This window comes from Carcharodon carcharias, chromosome 8, assembly GCF_017639515.1.
Source record: "Carcharodon carcharias isolate sCarCar2 chromosome 8, sCarCar2.pri, whole genome shotgun sequence".
NCBI classification, from domain to species: domain Eukaryota; kingdom Metazoa; phylum Chordata; class Chondrichthyes; order Lamniformes; family Lamnidae; genus Carcharodon; species Carcharodon carcharias.
The window spans coordinates 140,665,564-140,686,301 of NC_054474.1; the positions used below are offsets into that span (position 1 = coordinate 140,665,564).

The window sequence follows — 20,738 nt, forward strand, 5'->3', positions numbered from 1 at the left end:
CAGCATTGAAATGTGGTACAAAATAAGTTAGTAAATTTGTTGTGTTCTATTTGAGCTTCCAAAAAATTCCTTTCAGATTGTGGAGAATAAAATAGAAGCACAGCAAATGATACCCCAAATTCTCATATTTAAATCCTTGTATGACCTTGCCATTCCCTATCTGTGGAATCTCCTTCAAAAACTACAACTCCCTGATGTATGCTCCATTCCTCTTACTGTGACTTCTTGGATGTATCCTCCTCCCTATGCCTCACCGTCGGTGGTCCTGCCTTCAACAGTCTAGACACCAAGCTCTGCAATTCTCTCCTGAAGCTCATCTGTCTCTTCAGCTCTCTATCTTCCTTCGAGACACTGATTAAAATGCACCTCTGTGGCTGAGGTTTTGGGCACCACTACTAGAATCATCTGCTTTGGTTTGGCATTTGTTTCTGGTCGATTATCACTTTTTAAAGTGCCTGGGGTTGGTCTTCTACACTATAAAAATGCAAGCTGGTATTGTTGTACCAATGCTAGTGGAAGACATGTAGAGAACAGGCTTTGCAGAAGGTACTTGGTGCCACTTTCTCAATGCCATGTGGACAGCATGATTCCTTTTAGAGGAAGCTCAGACACTTAACGGAATCTGACTGGGTGAACACCAATCTTCCTGGCTGTGGATATATCCTCTGGATCAACATCTCCATCCTGCTCCAGCCTTGATTGAGAGTTAATTTGTATGTTCATCTGTTCATATGACCTATTTGTCCTCCATGCTGTGCCCTCTTTGTATTTCAGAGTTATGCAGCAAGCAACAATAATCTTGTTAAAGGATGTACTGTAAGAGAACCCTAATCACTTGAGACATCTGAAATACTGTTTCATGATGTCACTAGTGAGGACGTTAGTAGCATGTGAAGAGGATAGCTTTGATCAATGGGGAGTGAAAAAAATGTATAAAATTTAGAAAGTTGCAGGCCTCCTCATTTAGAAATATTTCTAAGTCAGGTGGCATTGCTACTAATGGTATTGATGATCTGCGCAATAACATGCACTAATGGCAATGGGCCAAGCCAGAATTTCAACCGCACTGGTCAGGCAAGAAGCCAGTGGATTGAGGAATTTACATTTTTATTGCCTGCATATTGATTCCTACCAGTGTAGGACAGAATGCCAGTAGGGATTTCAAGGCCTTAATGTTTGATACAAATCCAATTTGGGTTTAACATGGCAGAGTTTAGAGGAGTGTTTAGATCAGAGAATGCCATGCCGTTTTCTTGTTCTCACTCTCTTTAGCACACACCGTGGCTGAGATGGAGAACAAGTGACCTGCTTTTTGGCTTCTATCATTGTTGTTGCAAGGCCAGCTGTAAGAATTTTAGGAGAGGAGGTGTGGTTTTTTTTATTTTTGCTTACCTTCATCATAGCTCAGCCCCACCGTCCAATCCAGAAGCTTCCCTCCGTCACACCCCCACCCCCCTCCCACCATGGCAGCAATGAAAGAGGTAGATTAAGCTCCATGGCAACGTCCCTGCCAATCTGAGTCTACTTGCCAAGCAACCAGCATTTTCTTCTCATGTGGGATAAGTTGTTCCCTTTACATTTGGTGTTCTTGCAAATTGTCCTGATGAGTGTAAGATGAAAAGCTTCGACAACGTGTCTTTTTTCAACAATACTTAAGTGCTTTACTACCAAGCAACTACTTTAAGTTGCTTCACCATCTCCCTGGAATCCCATTATTTCAAATTTCCAGCCTTATGAAACAAGGTGGCAGACACATGCTGCTGGAGTTGTCATCAAGAAACAGTCAATGTGTCAGACTACCAATTGACATATAATTCTGGTTAAAAAGAAATATGATATAATATCTGTATTCCTTCTCCAGAAAAAGCACCCCCATCTCATTGAGCACACATGCAATAGTCTGTAAAATTAAAATAAGTAGACTAATGTTTGCATATATAGAGATCATGCTACAGAACTATTCCTGTTTCTAAACTGAATTATATTTACATTTAAATTACCATGTTTGGTCAATGCTTCCCATTTATGATTTTCTTTTTCCCAGCAGTTTGGGGGAAGTGAGTTATTCTTATGACAAATATTCAGCCTTACTTGTATATCACATGATTAAATCAGATGCAGGGGGAATCTACAGCACAGATATTAAGTTCCTATTTATTATAATCTACAATATTAAATATTGAATAGTTGCATTCCATATAAGTCAGTTCCATAATTGTGTTATGCTATATCCTTTCCTTACTCTCCTGTTAGCCGATAATGTTAATAATTCTCTTTCTCCACAGGACCCCTCTCCTGCAAATCTGCCATCTTTACCCCTCTCCTCAAAGAAAACCCCTTAGCTCACTACCCTCTCAAACTATTGCCACATTGCTAACTTCCTGTTCCACTCCAAAGTCCTTGAGCACGTTGTGCCTCTCAAATCTGTACCCATCTTTCATGGAGCTCCAGCTTTGAATCCCTCCAATCAGGTTTCTGCGCTGCCACAGCTTGTTTCAAAATCACAAGTGACATCACGTGACTGTGACAGAGGTAAATTATCCCTCCTTATCCTTTGCAACCTTTGACACGATTGATCACACCATCCTCCTCGAATGCCTCTACATTGGATGGGACTGCACCTACCTGCCTCTTTGCCTATCTCTTTCATTGGAGCCAGAGAATCACTTGCAATAGCTTTTCTTCTCCCCACTCACCGTTACTGCTGGTGTCCTCTAAAGATAAGTCCTATTTCTTATCTACATTCTACCCCATGGTATAAAACTGCAACATCAGTTTCCACATGAATGGTAATGACACCCAGTTCTACCTCAGGCTTTCACAAGCCTACCACTGTGTCCAAATTATCAGACTGCTCATCTGGCATCCAGTCCTGGATGACGCAAAAATTCCCTGTAACTAAATTTGGGGAGACCAGAACCAATGTGTTCAGTCCTCACCACAAACTAGCCATTGATTCTATCCTTCCCCCTAGCGACTATCTGCCACTGAACCAAACAGTTCGCAACCTTGGTGTCATATTTGGCCCCAAGGTGACCTTCCCACCTGATATCGCACCATCACTAATATTACTTATTTCTACCTCCAGAAAACATTGCCAAACCCCTCTCTTGGCTTCTGGTTAAGAAATGGCTCTTTTGAAAAAAAAAATCATTCTTTATTTTAAATCCCTCCATGGCCTTGCCCCTTCCCATCCCCAATCTGTTTCAGACCCTACAAACCTCATATCTGTGCTCCTCTAATTCTGGCCTTTTAAGCAACTCCAATTTTAATCACTATCATTGCCTTGCTTTCAGTTGCCTGGGCTTAAACTCTGGAATTTCTTATTTAAACCCCCCCTCCTTTCTGCCTCACTTGTGTCCTTTGAGATGCTCTTCAAAACCTAGCTTTTTGGCTAACCTTTGCTCATCTGTCCCTTTATCTCCTCATGAGGCTCAGTATCATACTTTGTTGTGTAATGCTCTTATGAAGTGCCTTTAACATAATAAAATGTCCCAAGGTGCAACAAGCTGTTGTAGTTTTTGTATAAACATAATGTCCATGTGCAATCTATTTTAAGGCAGTGATATTGTTAAATAAAGCCAAACTTAATTTTAATGGTAAAGTTTTGCCCTTGAAGAGTACACAAATACCGATTCACTTACATAAAAACAAAATACCATGGCTTCTGGAAATCCAAAATAAATGTTGCAAATATTCAGCAAATTAGACAGCATCTGCAAGAGAGAAACAGTTAACATTTCTTTCACCAGAACTGGAAGATGTTAGAGAGCAATCAACCTTACTTAACTTGAGCATGAAACAGGAAACTGCTTGTAATTTTGAAACTGATTTGGCATATTTTGGTTTTCTGCAGAGCAAGAAAAGAATGTGGGTAAAAACAGTCAAAGGCGCCACACTACATGGTGGGCACCTCCAAAGACTAAGGGCGGAATCGTCCCAGATTCACACTAAATGCAGTAGTGGGCGAGGAAAACTTTGTTTTCCCTGCTGGCCGCAATGGCAGCTTCTCACGTGTATTGTCCCAAACTTGCCATATTAATTATGCATTCCTAGAAAACATGCCATTTGGATGTTGGGCAGGCTCTCATTTGCCTGCCACATCATCACCTCGCCACCTCATCACATCAGGCGCCGCATTTTAAAGTGCAGCTGCGCGCACACCTCTCAGTGCGACCAGCCCAGGACTTCTGCTGCACAGAAGGCAGGAAGGCCCCGAAAGGCAAAATGACTGCAGCCTCCCGATTTAGTGACATGTCCCTCGAGCACATTTTGGAAGACGTGGAGGCCTGCTGTGATGTCCTTTACCCCCGCTCTGGCCGCAGGAGGGGCAGTGACATCACCAATCCAGTATGGGATGTGGTGGCAGTGGTGGTCAGTGTCAATGCCCTGCAAAAGAGGACAGTCGCCCAGTACCGCTACAGGATGAGCAGTCTCATCCATTTTGCCATGGCAAGTCACTCTTCTTATCACTCTCAACTCATATTATTCACAAACCCATCACACATCCACAGGTATCTCACACTTCAAGGAACAACACCACTTACTCTCTCACACCCTCACATCTCCATCAGGCGCATATCCTCTGGAGCTCGTGTCCTCATCCTGTCCATGGCTCTGCTCATCACACAAACATTCCACGCAGTGCCTTGTGTCCTGCTCACACGCTCTCCATCTGTTTTCATGCAGGGAAGCCTACTCACATCAGCAGGGAGAGGTCCCAGACTGGGGGTGGAGTTGCCCACATTAGACCCTTCACTCACTTTAAGGAGCGTGCCATCGCGCTGACTGGTGAGGACATGGACCTTGCCTGTGATGACGGTGAGGTCGATAGCTAACACCCTCAAGAGGATCCTGCACCACAACATCCCTCTCTCAACACAATTTTGCGTGCTCTCTCTCCTGCTTTTGAGTTTGCTGCCATGCGTTAATTATCTCTACATTGGTTCACAGGGAGCTCTGCCAAGCAACCGACACCCTCAGCCAGCCAATCCCTCAAATCCACCCAGGGCTCCATCCAGGTCCGCATCTCCAGCGAAGAGGACTCCTCCTCCATTGAATAGCTGGAAATAAGCAACCTGGAAGACCCGTCACAGCGCTTACCCACACCCTGCAGCAGTGCAGAGACACACACCTCAATGGGATCTAGATCTAGAGCAAGCTCGGGTTCACAATCTGATGGTCACCACACGGACACATGTCCGCAGCAAGAGGAGGCAGGTTCAGCTGAGCTCCCTGGCACTTGGAGGATCGTTGGGGAAGAGGCATCCATGAGGTCTGAGTCAAATGACAAATGTCTGGATTTGGCCTCCCAACTCAACCTGGACAGTCGGCAGAAGGCGTGGGAACATCACGCAGGGCTGTGGGAAGCCCTCAACAGAGTGGCATGTAATTCAGAGGAGTACATCTGCCTGCCCTCTGATGAACCCTCTGGACTCCCTCCTCCCAGTCCCCAGACTGCCTCACTCACCCCTCTCCCCCCCTGTAACCTACCAGCCACAACCCTTTTCCCTCAGGGATGTCCAGGTAAATGTGCAATTTTCCTTCCTGAAAATCCCACTCCATACACATTCACCTCCCCCTTCCCACCCCCAGGGTCCATGTCTTCCTCCGGGTCCCCACCAACCACTCTGACTGTCCCTTCTACCCTCACCCTCCCATCCTACCGCCTCACTCTGCCCTCACCTTCTCACCATTCACTCGTACCATGCCCACCCTTAGTTTGCTCCCCAAAAGGCAGTCATGGATTCATCAGAGCCCTGCCTTGCACGTTCACTTGGACAATCTGCCCTCTGGACTCCCTCCCCCCCAACCCCCCACCATGCCTCCCCCCAGTCCCTCCCCCTCAGTCACTCTCTCCTCCAGACTCCCTGCCCCTCAGTCCTCTATTCTTCCCACCCTCCCCACCAGACTCCTCACCTCCACACCTACTGGACGACTCCTCCATGCCCTGCATTCACTCCTCCTTTGTCCTGCCGCCCACCCACCCCACCGGCCCACCTGCTTATTCCTTCTCCCTTCCTGGCTTCTTCCTCCACCCTTACTTCTTCCTGCCCCCGGACTCCTTCCTCTCTCTGCACTCCATCCTCTCCCTGGACTCCCTCTCCTCTCCATACTCCTTCCTTCCCTTGGACTCCCTTCCCCTCTGCAGTACCCCCACCCCCCACCATGAACTCCCACCCCTCTCTGCGCTCCTTTCCCCCATCCGAACTCCTTTCCTTATATCTTCCACCTCCCCTGTACACCTGGCTCCCCAGTTGCCGTCTTCTTCCTACTGCCCCCGTACTCCCTTCCCTCCCAACACCTTTGTTTCCCCCACCTCATCCCACCCTCCAAACACGTCTTCCTCTCCCAGTCAGTCCTAGACCTTCCTCTCCCACCTCCTGGTACATCTTCCTCTCTCAAACATAACTGGACTGTCCTCTCCACCCCTCCTCAACCGTCATCCATTGTGAGCAGACCCCCAACAGTGACTTCCCAATTTCCATGAGCTGCTTCCCAGCAGAATCATGTCCATGAGAATCCACCCAACATGCCATGGACGTTCCTCCAGTGTGCCATTGCTATCTAGCTCCAGTTTCTTCTGCTCCTCAGATATCCGTGATATGAGCAAGGCCCTGGTGGTAAGTCCCAACTTCTGCACATCACACTTGTCAAGACATGTTCTTCACCCGTGTGCAATCAGGGCAACGATCCAGTGGGCGTGGTGGGGGGGTGGAGGGTGTTGGGGATGATTTTGGTGGGCTGACCTTATAATGACATACACGTGTATTACAATGAAGTTCCCGACTTCCAACGGCAGGACATGCGGCCCGCCGTCGACAGGCTGCGTGGACAATCACAAACTGTTTCACAATGTTGTGAAACCAATTCCTGGCCTTTTCGCCCTATTATCTGCTCTCACCACTGAACATGCCCAATGCCAGTGGGCATGGAAAATTCCAACCTAAGAAAAAAACTATGGCCTGTAGCTTAAGGGCCAGGCACATATAGAGTCAATGTGGGACAGAGTACAGTACACCCATACAGTAATATAAGAGGCACATGACCCACACCCAGGGTTGGTCAAGTGTTGGACATAGCTGTATGTACCAGAAAGTATGGGGACAGCTCTTGGCTTGTACCCTTTACTGTATATTTGTAAATAGTTCAAAGTGTCAATAAAGATTTACAGTTAACCTATATATGACTACAAAGACTTCTTCAGATCTACTGAACTGTAACCAACACTTTACAACATGGCCAACACCATGAAAAAATGTGGCTGTCATCTTATCATAACTGTTTTGCCTTCCAGCTAACGGGTTTTTGGCTGTTTTTGCCTTGAATTAGGTTCCTCTTTCTATTATGTTAAAGTCCTGTTGGAGATAATGGCCAAGTTTGTGCATATGCCACTAGGTATTGAGTTGGCAATTATCCACTCAACAGACAAACGGCACACATTTGTTTCATTAGCCTTACTGCAGGCTGGAAAGGTGAGCACAAGTCAAAGTGAACACAATGAATGCCACTTCAAGAAAGTTGTTCAGCTGCAGGAGTACATCAGGTAAACAAGTAACAGCCATGTTTCTTCACCTCTATGTCATTACTAGTTGGAGTCCCCCAGTATCTTTGGTGGAATTAGCTCTGCATAGACATCATTCAGAACAAATGCAATTACTCTTTTGGTGTAGAAACATTGCACTTCTTGGTATCAGTATTTCACATTTTGATCAGTGGTAAAATGTGGCCCCACCAATGATATGCCTGTAAAAAAAGACCCATCACGTAAAAAGTTGTTGAAGACAAAATTTGCTAAAATGTTACAAAAATCTTTGTGACAGAGATTATCTTTTCTGTGTTGCAGATGTATTTTTTTGTGTCTGATCAGGTGATACTACTATTTGACTTCTGGAATGTTCACTCTGTAGCAGGTACTGAATTTATTCATTGCAAAAGACTTCTCTGAAAAAGCTATTTGTGTTTACCTCTTTCTAAATTGTGGAAATACAAAAGTTCTAAAATCATATTTTTCAGAACAATTTTTTTAACTCTCGTGAATGTACGATACATTTTATGGATTTGTGCTGTTTGCCATTGCATTTATTTAAATATAATTATTTTTGCTTCATTAAAGAAAATAAGAAAGACCTGTATTGATATAGCATCTTTCAGGACTTTAGGAAGTTCCAAGGTGCTTTACAGCCAATGGAATACTTTTTGAAGTGTAGTCACTGTTGCATTGTAAGAAATGTGGCAGCCAATTGCGCATAAAATGACTCCACAAACAGCAATTTCATAATGATCTACTTCAAAATAGTGACATGGGACCTTTTATGTCTACTTGAGACTGCAGACAGGGCTTTGTTTAATGTCTCACCTAAAAGGCGGCACCTCTGATAGTGCAGCACTCCTTCATACCACACTGGAGTTTTAATCTAGAGTTGCTGTTTCATTCTCTGCCCTGGGACTTGAGCCAAGAACATTCTGATTCAGAGGTGAGAGTGCTGTTGAGGCATGGTTAGCACCTAGCACTACCCACTCCTTTAGCTAATTTGCATTCACCATCTGCAAACATGCCTTATGGGAAAATGACGTCTTCCATTCAACATCCACCTCTGACTAATTCTTTAGGCCTCGAACCATTTTAGGCACATTAGGCATTTTAGGCTGATTCTTGATGGAGGGAAAAAGACGTTTGTTTTTTGTGACCTAAATAAAGTTAATTCACTGACAGCTGAGAGGGCACAGGTTTCATTTCATCTATTTAATATACTGTGCTTGCAGTGCCAGGAGAATGACATGTCTGCTGCTGTCAGGTCAGTGTTAAAGTACTTTCTGTGGTACGTACAACAACATGAGAGCATGCCACTGAAATACATCGTCCCAAAAATGTAGATTTAAATAATTTGGTGTAAACTATACAAGCGACAGCTTATATGTTATATAAGGACTCAGGCCACAGCATGAAGTGTGATGATGTAACTTGCTCATTGCAGTATGGAACATGATGCTAATCATTATTCTTCACATGCTATATGCTACTGAATAGAATCACACAGACATACAGAAAACAGAGCTGACCAGCTATCACTAAAATAAGAGTCATTGCTTCCAATGCTTTTTGAAATATGGCTTCAAGGCTCAGTAAAAATCTTATTAGATTTTGGTACTCAAAGCAGTGTCACTTGGGACTGTCATTAAAATAAGCTTATAACACTATACTTTTACTAATTAATTGCTGGTTGTTAAAACATTGGCTTAAATGTTTTAGCAACTAAAAATCTTCACTTTGAGTTAATGGTGCTGTGTGCAGGGCTTGGCTAGCTAGTGGCAAGTTAATTACACTTGTCACTGAGTGGAATATACCATTAGTGCAGCTAATTGGAGGTCAGAGTGGACCTAAGACTTAATTAGCTCTAAACTTCAACTGGGGTCAGTGCAGAACTCACTTCAAAGTAGCAATCATGCAATTGCCCAGCAGAACAACGTAAACTTGACAATCAGATTAATCTTCACACTCCAATATTTTTGCAAAAACACACTGGCAGGTAACGAGTTTTGAAATTTTGGTGATTGAGATCATCTGCTGGAAAATAAGCAGTGTAAAAGGATAATATTATAGATTCAATCATTGAATTTAGATTGCAGCAGCTGGACAAATGGCAAGCATTTTATTATCATAATTCAAAAAAAGCAAACAATCTTCCACAAATAACAGAAGTAGTCCTAATAAATTTAGTCCTAATACATTCTCAGAAGATAATTTTAAGTGCAGGACTGTATATAAAAAATAAATAAATAGAGGCACGATACTGGTCATAATTGGGTCAGTTGACCTACATTTGGAAGCAACTTTAAAGAAAAAGATTTTCCCTGTTGTTTACACAAGGATTTCTGCAATTGATAGAAATCTCGCATCATTTTTCCAATCTCCAGGGTAAACCCTTTGAAACTTGGTTCTGAATTTTCCCAATTTTCTTTGGGTAAGGAAAATAAATGCTCCAGCGTCAACTAGAGACCAAATATTCAGTTTTCCAATATTTCTGTATGTTCATGCATTTATTAATTAGCCATCAGCATGTTCTATGTTCCTAGCATACAGTGGGCAATGCGATTGCAGCAATGTAAAAGAACACAGCTGCAAGCACCAATATAAGCCCTATATTCAAAAGAGCGCAATTTCCGAATTTATTTTGAGATCCGATACAAATCTGTCATTGTATACTCAATACGATGAGTGTTTATTGCTGCAGGTCCCAGCAAAAGCTTTGGAATTGACAACGCTTGGGCTACTATACATAGGATAAAACAGAAAAGCCTAAAGATTTGCAGAAGCAAATGGCAGAAGGTTGCTAATTATGTGGTCTGAGATTTGTGACCTTTTGGAAATATATTGCTGTTCCTTCACTGTCGCTGGGTCAAAATCCTGAACTCCCTCCCTAACAGCATTGTGGGCGTACCTACACCACATGGACTGCAGCAGTTCAAGAAGGCAGCTCACCACCACCTTCTTAAGGGCATTAGGGATGGGCAATAAATGCTGCCCTAGCTAGCGAACCTCTCATCCCTCGAATGAATAAAATAAAATGATATTTAGGTCAATTAAGCTACTAAACAATGGAAATAAAACCTGGTGTAACAGGTAATCAGGGGGAACCACTGTAGCAATTTATCTATATCATTAAAAGTCTTATATCCATTAAGTATCATACCTCAAAGGCAGCACCTATTTGGCAAAATAATTCATGATTAGCGGAAAACTATTTCTGCACTGTGCTGATTGGCTGAAATATCCCATTGATCAACTCTAATCAAAAATCCAGCAGGCAATGAGGGAAACCTTGTCAATCATCATTAACACCCAAAAGGGAAGGTGATGGTGTAGGGGTTAGTAATCCAGCAACCCAGGCTAATGCCCTGGGGACATGGTTTCAAATCCCACTATAGCAGCTGGTGGTATTTAAATATAATTAATCAATAAAGGTGGAATTTTAAAAAAAAGCTAGTCTGAGTGATGACCATGAAACTATTGTCGATTGCCATAAGAACCCATCAGGTTCCTTTAGGGAAGGAAATCTGCCATCCTTACCTGGTCTGGCCTACATGTGACTCCAGACCCCCAGCAATGTGGTTGCCTCTTAATTGCTCTCAAAGAGCAATTTGGGATGGGCAGCAAATGCTGACTTTGGCAGTGATGTCCACATCCCATGCCTGAATTTAAAAAAAACAAGCAGCCAATCGGATCACTCAAATATTCTTCCCAAAGGGGCAATTTTAACTTCAGCTGCCTGGTGAGAAAGTAACAGGATTGGATTGGCTATTTTACAATATGTTTAATTTTGCTGTCCATTGTGGTCAATCCATTCGGTTTCCCACTGGGCAGGTTAGGTTCAGTTTATCTTGGGTATTTTGTGTGCCATCTTAATTATGTTCATTCTGCTAAATACAGCTAACATTTATAGCATAATAAAGCTACAAGCAATTTAGTAAATCAGCAAAATAAAATTGAAACCACCCACAAACCTCACTTTCAAACCTCTCCTAGGATAACAGTTTGCACTTGGAAGTAACGTACAATTGGGTATTTCTTCTGTTGAGCCTGCCCGTGATCATGGGTCTGTCAACAGTTGCTTCCAATATCTCAGCCTTGGAGACACCTACATCCCAAAATAGCTTTTGAGATCTTTGCAGGATCTCTCTTAGTTCAGGCAAAATGTTAAGCAGATTTCAAGGATTTGGACAGTTTCCCTTATAGCAGTTCTCCACCAACTTTCACTGCTAAGAGATTAAAGTGATTGTTATTTAGATCTGGGATAACCTGCTAAATGCTTTTAAACCAACAAATCAAAAAACAGTTTCTCCCTTCTTAATTTCAACTTTAATTGAATTTGTAATCCAATCTGAATGGGTTCATGTCAAACTGATGGCATGCGGATGTGCATGCCTTACAAATTACAAAACTCTGCAGGAGAATTCTCTAGTGCTCGCTGTTACTGATCATTCTTGTATCGGGGTCCTCATGTCCTTCACGATCAGAAATACAATCTTATTGTCCAATATCTTGTTGCATTATCTTGCATGCAATCCTTTCTCTTTACATTAGGCAAACTGTAAAGCATTCTGGTCAACTGCTTGCAAAGCAAAAAGCTTATTTAATTTATCCAAGTTACATGAATGAACAGAATAGGGTTTTCACAGCAAGCTTCAGTTGGGGTGATAAATATGCAACTGTTAGGAGTTTAAAACTGGCGCTGAGCATTATTGAAACTGTTTGATTTTCCTTCCTGTTAAAATGTGCCTGGGCAGAATTGTTGCCGGTGCTTGAAGAACTGTCAGTAATATGTTTGGCAACACCACAGCACCGAGATAATGAGGAGCTAAAGAGAGTGTCTAACTGCCAATGTTGAACATGAACAGTGTTTTCAGCTCTTGACTTCTTGGAGGTGCTACTTGGTCTAGCAGCAAATTTTTAAAATTTATTCATTCATGGGGTGCGGACGTCACTGGCAAGGCCAGCATTTGTTGCCCATCCCTAATTGTCATTGAACTGAGAGGCTTGCTCAGCCATTTCAGAGGGCAGTTAAAAGTCAACCACATTACTGTGGATCTGGAGTCACAAGTAGGCCAGGCCTGGTAAAGAAAGAAAATTTCCTTCCCTAAAGGACATTAATGAAGTAGATACGTTTTCAATAAATTAAACAATGATCACTTCAGTCACTATTACCAAGGCTAACTTTCAATTCCAGATTTTTTTTTTTAAATTAGCATAATTTAAATTCCACCAGTTGCCATGGCAAGATTTGAACCCATATCAGCAGAGAATTAGCCTGGGAGGACTAGTCCAGAATCATTACCATTACACCAGTCTCCCCCAATGCATATAAAGGCACGTAGTGTTTGTTCAGTTATCCAGTTGAGAAAACTGGAATTCACATCTGAAAATCCTGTTACGTATCTAGTGTGGAAGGTGATTCATAATTTCACCTCAGAGTGCTAAATTATTTCTATGCATCATACAGGTATTATACCTTTCCTCCCTCTGTCTTAGCTATGCAAATTGCATAAAGGTAAGTAAATTTGTGCAATTGAATTTAATTGGGTGCAATCAAATTTTACCATTGGAAATACTAGAACCTGCAATTTTGTGTAGGTTTGATGCAGTTCTTGATCATGTTCATTTCTGTACAATTGTTTTATCTTATGTAATGTATTAATCTTTGTGGTCTACTTAGATTTATTAAAGGGCAGGCTACTGAGAATGTAGGCTATTTTTCAAAGGTTCCTTTCTTTGCAGAAAGGCAAAAATATATAAGAATCGAATGGCACGTCTGAAGGCTATATGGTCACATTAACTTCACTATTTACTGGAAAAGAAATAGGTGTAAAGTGTCATTTCGTAATTTGGAGCTGATTTAAGGGAAAGGGATGAATTCATTTAATGATGTGCAGATAATACACTCAAGTAAATTTGTCTATCAGAGTTTGTAGAATCTGTAAAATTAGTTCCATAACATAGGAACATAAGGACATAGGACTTAGGAGCAGGAGTAAGCCCTTTGAGTCTGCTCCGACATTCGATAAGCTCAAGGGCTGAAACTTACAGGGGGTGGGGGAGAGCCAGAATATCAGACGTCAGTTAACTCATATTAAACAAGACCGCCCCACAACAACAAGCTACAGGTGGGAGTGGGACTTCTGCCCCTCAGTGGGAGGAAATCCTTTCCTCAAGAGCTGGTCAATGTGACTGGCCGGTAGCTCTAGCAGTCCTAGCAGTATCAGTAGTGGGCGCTACTGGTACTGCAAGTCGGCCCACGGATGAAGAGGACATGGCCACTGGAGAGATGCAAGTCTGGAGCTTTGGATGGGGATAGCTCGGGCAGCCTAGAGAAGGGGGTGGCGGGGTGTGTTTCAGAAGCCAGGTGGGGGGGTGTATCATCTTGTGGAAGGGGGGAGAGGTTCCCCCAATATGCACAAGGCAACCCCTCCACAAACGGCCTGCCCACTCCCACCCACCTGCTCATGCCAACCAAATTATAGTGTGGAAAGCATATTATTTCAGTCAGTTGGCTTGGGAGCAAGCTCACTTGACCCTTAATTACCATATATTACTGACAGCAAGGGTGGGTGGGAAGGTGGTGCGCTTGCCACTCCTTGTATTTTACGTGGCCTCCTGCCACTGAAAACACGCCCAGCAGGGAAGTGTAAAATGCAGCCACAAGGCTGAACTAATTGTGGCCTCAACTCCAGTTTTCCTGTCAGCCCCCTGTAATCCCTGACTCCCTTGTCTATCAAAAATCTGTCTTAACTCAGCCTTGAATAAACTCAATGACCCAACCTCCACTGCTCTCTGGGGAAGAGAATTCCACAGACTAACCACCCTCAGAAAAAAAATTTTCCTCCTCTCCGTCTTAAAAGGGAGAGCTCTTATTTTTAAACCGTGTCTCCTAGTTCTGGTCTCTCCCACCAGAAGCACCATCTTCCCAGTATCCACCCTATCAAGTCCCGTCAGGATCTTGTATGTTTCAACAGGATTACCTCTCATTCTTCTAAACTTCAGTAGGTATAGGCCTAACCTATTCAATCTTTCTTCAGAAGATAAGTTCTTCATCGCAGGAATGAGTCAAGTGAACCTTCCATGAGCAGTTTCTAACGCAATTATATCCTTTTTCAGATAAGATCACCAAACTGTACACAGTGCTCCTGATGTGGTCTCAAGGTCCTGTACAGTTGCAGTAAACTTCACTTGTATATTCTATTCCCCTTACAATTACAATAAACACCAATAATACATTTGGCTTCTCAATCACTCACTGTACCTGCACAATAACACTTTGTGATTAATGTACCAGGACACCTAGGTCCCTCTGTGCCCCAAGTTCTGCAATCTCTATCCATTTAAATAGTCTACTGTTTTTCTATTCTTCCTGCTAAAATGGACAAGCTCACATTTTCCATTTTGTAGATCATCTGCCAAATTTTTGCCCATTCACTTAAACTATCTATATACCTTTGTGGGTACTTTACCTCCTCTTGACAACTTACTTTCCTACCTATCGTGGTGTCATTGGCAAATTTAGCTCACATACATTTGGCCCCTGCATCTAAATCATTGATATAGATTGTAAATAGTTGAAGCCCCAGCACTGATACCTGTGACACTCCAGTAGTTACATCTCACCAACCCAAAAAAGACCCATTTATCCCTACTCACTGCTTCATGTTAGCTAACCAGTCCTTTATCCATGCTAATACATTACCTCCTCCACATTGAGCTCTTATCTTATGTAGTTAACTTTGATGTGACACCTTTTCAGATGCCTTTTGGAAATCCAAGTACACCACATCTACAGGTTCCCCTTTATCCAGCTTGCTTTTTACTTCCTCAAAAAACTAATAAATTAGTTAAACATGATTTTCCTTTCATAAAAGCATGTTGATCACATTATGATTTTCTAAGTATCCTTCTATAACCACCATAATAATGGATTCAAGCAATTTCCCTATGACAGATGGTAGGCTAACTGGCCTATGGTTTTCTGCTTCCTGTCTCCCTCCTTTCTTGAATAAAGATGTTACATTTGCTATTTTCCAATCTGCTGGGACCCCTCCAGAATCTAAGGAATTATGAACAATGCCTCTACTTTTTTCTTTTTTGCAAAAATATACTTTATTCATAAATCTTCAACAACATTTCAAACCATTTCAAAATCACCATCACAAAAATACAATCAGGTTCAACTTTTACAACATGAATCACAAGGTGTATCAGTACAAACAATGAATATTACAATCATTGGCAGACATTCACTTTGAGCTGTACACCCTGAGGGGCTCTACACATTTCCCAGTCCCTCGGTGCCCTGTGGCAGAAAGGTCTTAGGCAGTGACCCTTCCCCATTGCGCTTTTGTGGCAGCTGCCCCAAGCTTTAGTGCATCTCTCAGCATGTAGTCCTGGACTTTGGAATGTGCCAGTCTGCAACACTCAGTCGGGGACAACTCTGCGCTGGAAGACCAACAAGTTACAGGCAGACCGAAGAGCGTCTTTCACCAAGTTGATGATCCTCCAGCTGCAGTTGATGTTTGTCTCGGTGTGTGTCCCTGGGAACAGCCCGTAGAGCACAGAGTCCTGTGTCACAGAACTACTCGGGATGAACCTCGACAGAAACCACTGCATCTCTCTCCAGACCTTCTTTGCAAAGGCACAATCTACAAGGAGGTGAACAATGGTTTCTTCCCCACCACAGCCACCTCGAGGGCAACATGCCGAGGGGGTGAGACTCCTGGCGTGTAGGAAGGATCTGACAGGGAGGGCTTTTCTCACCATTAGCCAAGCTACGTCTTGGTGCTTGTTGGAAAGTTCTGGCGATGAGGCATTCTGCCAAATGACTTTGACAGTCTGCTCTACTATTTCTGCAGCCACAACTTTTAAGACCCTAGAATGCAGGTCATCCTGGGGATGCATCAGCCTTTAGATCTGGAATAGTCCACTCCTATTCACAGCGGCTGTCATGACCGGTGAGGGGAGGGGGTTGAATTTGGCAGGAGGGGAAGAAATCGATTTCATGCTGGTGATCATCTGATGGTGTCCACTGTAGCGGATGGTGAATCTCGCTGTAGGCTGGCATGTACCCAATTTGCATACTGCTAATGGATGCAAATTAAGGCCTGACTGGAATCATCTCCCACGCCCAATTTATTACACCAACGGGAAAACATGCCGACCCAGAACATGTCTGGACAAGTGTGACAGCAGAAGTCGGGACTTATCACTACGGCCTTGCTAAGGATATGGACATTAGAGGAGATGATGATGCAGGAACGCTTCAGCCACCGGACCCTGGAGGAACACATGCATTGCATGCTGGGTGCATCCTTAAGCACATGTCTCTGCTGCAAAGCAGCTCTCGGAAGGTGGGAGGTCTTCATGCAGCAGCTTCAACTTCGCTGAGGCTTCCAGAACTTCATCGACTCGGTCATGGGCTCGCACCATCTTTCGTGGTCTCCATTGATGCTTCGGGCCTGCTTCAGAAATTCACGGACTTCACCATGGGCTGGTACGGATGATCAGCGAAGGTGAGGGGGGGTGTGGGTGGAGAGGAAGGTCTAGGTGTGAGTGGGAGAGGAAGTTGTACCAGGGGGGTTGTTGAGGTTTGTTGTGGGAGCGGGGTGGCGAAGCTGTTGGATGATACTGAGGTTGGGAGAAGGGGGAAGATGGTGTCGAGGGGGTTGTGAGGTTGGAATGGGGGGGGGAATGACTTGGGGGGGGTTGTGTGTGAGGATGAGAGGGGAAAGAGGGGTGTCCGGCAGAGGAGGGAGTGTGGTGGGGGCTGGAGGATGTAATGGGGGAAGAATGCTGCAAGTGGGAAGGCAGGTCTAAGGGAGAGAGTTTGGAGGGATGGGGGGGAAGGTGTCCAGGGAAAGGAGGAGGTGAAGATGTCCACAGGGAGGAGATAATAAGGATAGAGGAAGGAGTAAGTGCGGAGGAATATTCGGGTAAATGTGCAAGGGAGGGGTCTGTGAAGTCAAAGACTGCCCCCTGTGGAGCAAACTCAGCATGGGCATGGTAGAAGGGAACGGTGAGTGTGAGGGGGGCAGAGGGAGCTGGTAGAGAGGGTAGGTGAGGGTGTGCCAGTACTGGTAGAAAGGACAGTTAGAGTAGTTGGTAGGGACATGAAGGCGAACATGGACACTAGGGGTGGGAAGGAGGAGTTCGGGGAGGTAAATGTGCATGGGGGTGGGATTTTCAGGAAGGTAGGGGATGTGCACGTTCACCTGGACATTCTGGAATGACAAGGGTTCGGGCTGTAAGGTAATAGTGGGGAGGTGGAAGGTGTTGTCAGGGGGCTGAACAGTGACAGGGGTGACTTGGGGAAGGGAAAGGACGGGGAGCTTGTGAGAAACTTGACCACGATCATGTTTTTCAAATTGAAAGTGAGCGGAGCCTCATGTTGGATGGGCAGAGGTGCTGCCTGGAGAGTAATCAATGGGTGGGCGGAGATGCAGGTCAGCTCAGATGGACAACTGAAAGAGAGCCCCAGCAGGCAGCATTGAAAATGCTCTGGACAGTAAGATGAGTGTACTTTAGGAAGACTTTAGTGCATGGGAGAATGCTTGTACGAGGCTCTAAAAGGCCCTGCCACACATGCACTTCTCCTTCCTGAATCATGTGGGGTTTGGCAGTATGCAGTTGAACTGCTAGTTGTGGAGGATGCAGGGGGAGGGCTCATGAAGCCTGTAAATGAAGTTGAAAGACAACACTACATGTTATTCAGTGAAAGTGAGTATATTTTCAGATTATAAAGTGACAAAATGTGTTAACCCATGTAACCACTTGTGATCAGAATTTCTTAACTTTTCTAGGTGCTGCCCTGACATCCGCAGCAGGGGTGGAGACAGCCTATGCAATGGTTGGCCCTGTTGCCTCTGATGACTTTGGCATGTGGTCTCTGGAGGGTCGAGTCCTTGAGGTCCCGGCTTGCTTGGCTGTCCTCCGTGGGCCAGCTGTTCCCTCTGCAGTGACAGAAGGCAAGGTTGAGGGGGGTCACAGGCAGGGGGCACTCAGAGGAAGCAGACAGCCTCTGAGATTACTGAGTGGATGAAACAGGAGTGTCCAGCTGCCACTCTTCCTCCCTTTGGATGCCCAAGTGCCCTGGCCTGACTCCTTGAGGGGAAGGAGCACCTGGAAGAAGGGGATCTATAAACTACACCCACAACTGATCTTTTACCCTTTTTTCTTAACTCTATCCAAACTTCCTCTTCCAATCTTCCTCTTTCTAGCTAAGTTTATGTCTCACTACTATACTGTCATCCTTAATTAACAGAGCTACTACACCACCTTTTCCTTGCTTCCAATCTTTTCAAAATGTCAAATACCCTTCAATATTTATGTCCCAGCCTTGGTCATCTTGCAACCATGTCTCTGTAATGACTATCAGGTCATTCTTATTCATTTCTGTGTTAACAATTCACCCATTTTGTTGCAAATAATGCACACATATTCAGATATGGAGCCTTTAACTCTCTTTACCATTGTCATAAAAGTATAATAATTTTCAGAATATTTTTCTGGTTTATTGTAAAGCAGATTAATGGGGATAATTATAGTTGGGTCTATTTGTGTGTGATTTAATTACATTTGGAGTCAAGTAGACTGTAAGTTTAAATCATCAAAAGAAGCTGTGCTTGACATGGCATGAGTAAGCTGGTTTAGCATGTAAGGTGTGAAGGGAATCTGCATTTTTAAACAAAGGGATATTTGGATTTCAAAGGGATCCCAGTCTGTTTAGAACCAGCCAGATAAACAAGGCTAAGTGATGTGTTTATTTTTCCAAAGGTTATTGATAATATAAAAAAACTTTAATGTTGCCAGTGAGGAAGATATCATTTCAAAGACATATATGGACCAAAGAATTTACATATTAAAGAGAGGGAAACATATATAAAGGAGAATGAAAGCTTGTGTCTCAGAAGGCCATGTAAAATCTAACAGTAGTGTGTGAAATAGCCTTAATGAAGCCTCCAGCATTTGTCCATAAGTCTGCTGTCTACCGAAACGGAAGTTGGAGAAAAGCCATTTGGAATTCCACTGTCCAGGATATTGTGTTAACTTGTTGGTTTTTTTAGATTTAAAATTTGTTTTGGATAGTTGTCTTTAAGGGAGTGTAACTGGGGGTCAGGTTAATTAGGAATTTTAGGAGTTATTATAGTAGTAATAATAATCTTATGTATGTGGTAGAAATCTTTTATTTTGTTAAAGATTGAATGAAAATATTTATTAAGAATCTCTAAAGGTCTTGGTGGACTTATTACTTCTGAATTCAGTGCACACATCTCATAATAAGTACAAATTGCAAAACCATTGTGATTGCGCGACCAAATTTCCCTCATGGATTTGATCCACCTGGCACACATCACCTGCCACGTCATAATAACATTTTTTCAATCTCTGGCCTTAATCAGCTGGCGCACTTCCTCTGTCCCTCCTTGTTATCCTCTGGTTATCATCGCGCTAACATGCTCAGTTACCTTGTTGTTTCCCTTTAATTTACCATATATCCCCTCATTTGATCCCCCCCCCCCACCACCACTCCCACCACCCCCTCAACTGTTTAGATTAAAGCTCTTTTTACCACCCTAGATATACACCTCACCAGAATAGGGTCCCAGCACGCTTCAGGTGAAGACCATCCCAACGATACAGCTCTCACTTTCCCCAGTGCCACATGAATCGAAACCCAATTTGTTCATACCAGTTTTTGAGCCGTACATTTGTAATTCAATAGAATTTGATAATTTAGTTGAAGGAACAACATAATTGATTTGGAACAGTGAAGTAATGAAATGTTTGTTAGTGAATGGAACCCAGCAAATTCACTTAATAATTTGCCACTAAATTAAAAATGTTCCTGCCTCACCTTAATTATTGACCACCTGCATCCTTTGAATATGTATTGCCCATAATAAGTCCTCTGAAGTCACCACAATTCTATACTGTAGTGTACATCACATACTCTTCTGCCTAAATCTTCATTTCTTTCCTTTGCCAATCACATAGCACTATTCCAGAACTTCCTGTGACCCAATACATCTCACTGCCTCAATCCTTTAAACTACAGTTCCATAACCTCCCAAATTATCACTCAACTAACATCCCTTTTCCTCATCACCACTATACCGTTATAGTACACCATCTGATTTTGCACCTTCTTCACAATAGGGTATCCACTGTAATTACGGTATGTTTAATGCATGTTTAT

At 43.4% G+C, this 20,738-nt stretch overlaps 1 protein-coding gene across 6 annotated transcripts in view; it reads left to right on the top strand.

Annotated features, from left to right (window-relative positions):
- Window positions 1-20,738, top strand: part of slc31a2 (solute carrier family 31 member 2) — a 95,362-nt gene that overhangs the window by 2,739 nt on the left and 71,885 nt on the right. For all 6 annotated transcript variants that reach the window (XM_041193143.1, XM_041193140.1, XM_041193138.1 and 3 more), the window contains exon 2: window positions 7,847-7,913. In XM_041193143.1, the coding sequence (XP_041049077.1) occupies window positions 7,847-7,913 (67 nt within the window). The remainder of the gene's footprint in view (window positions 1-7,846; window positions 7,914-20,738) is intronic.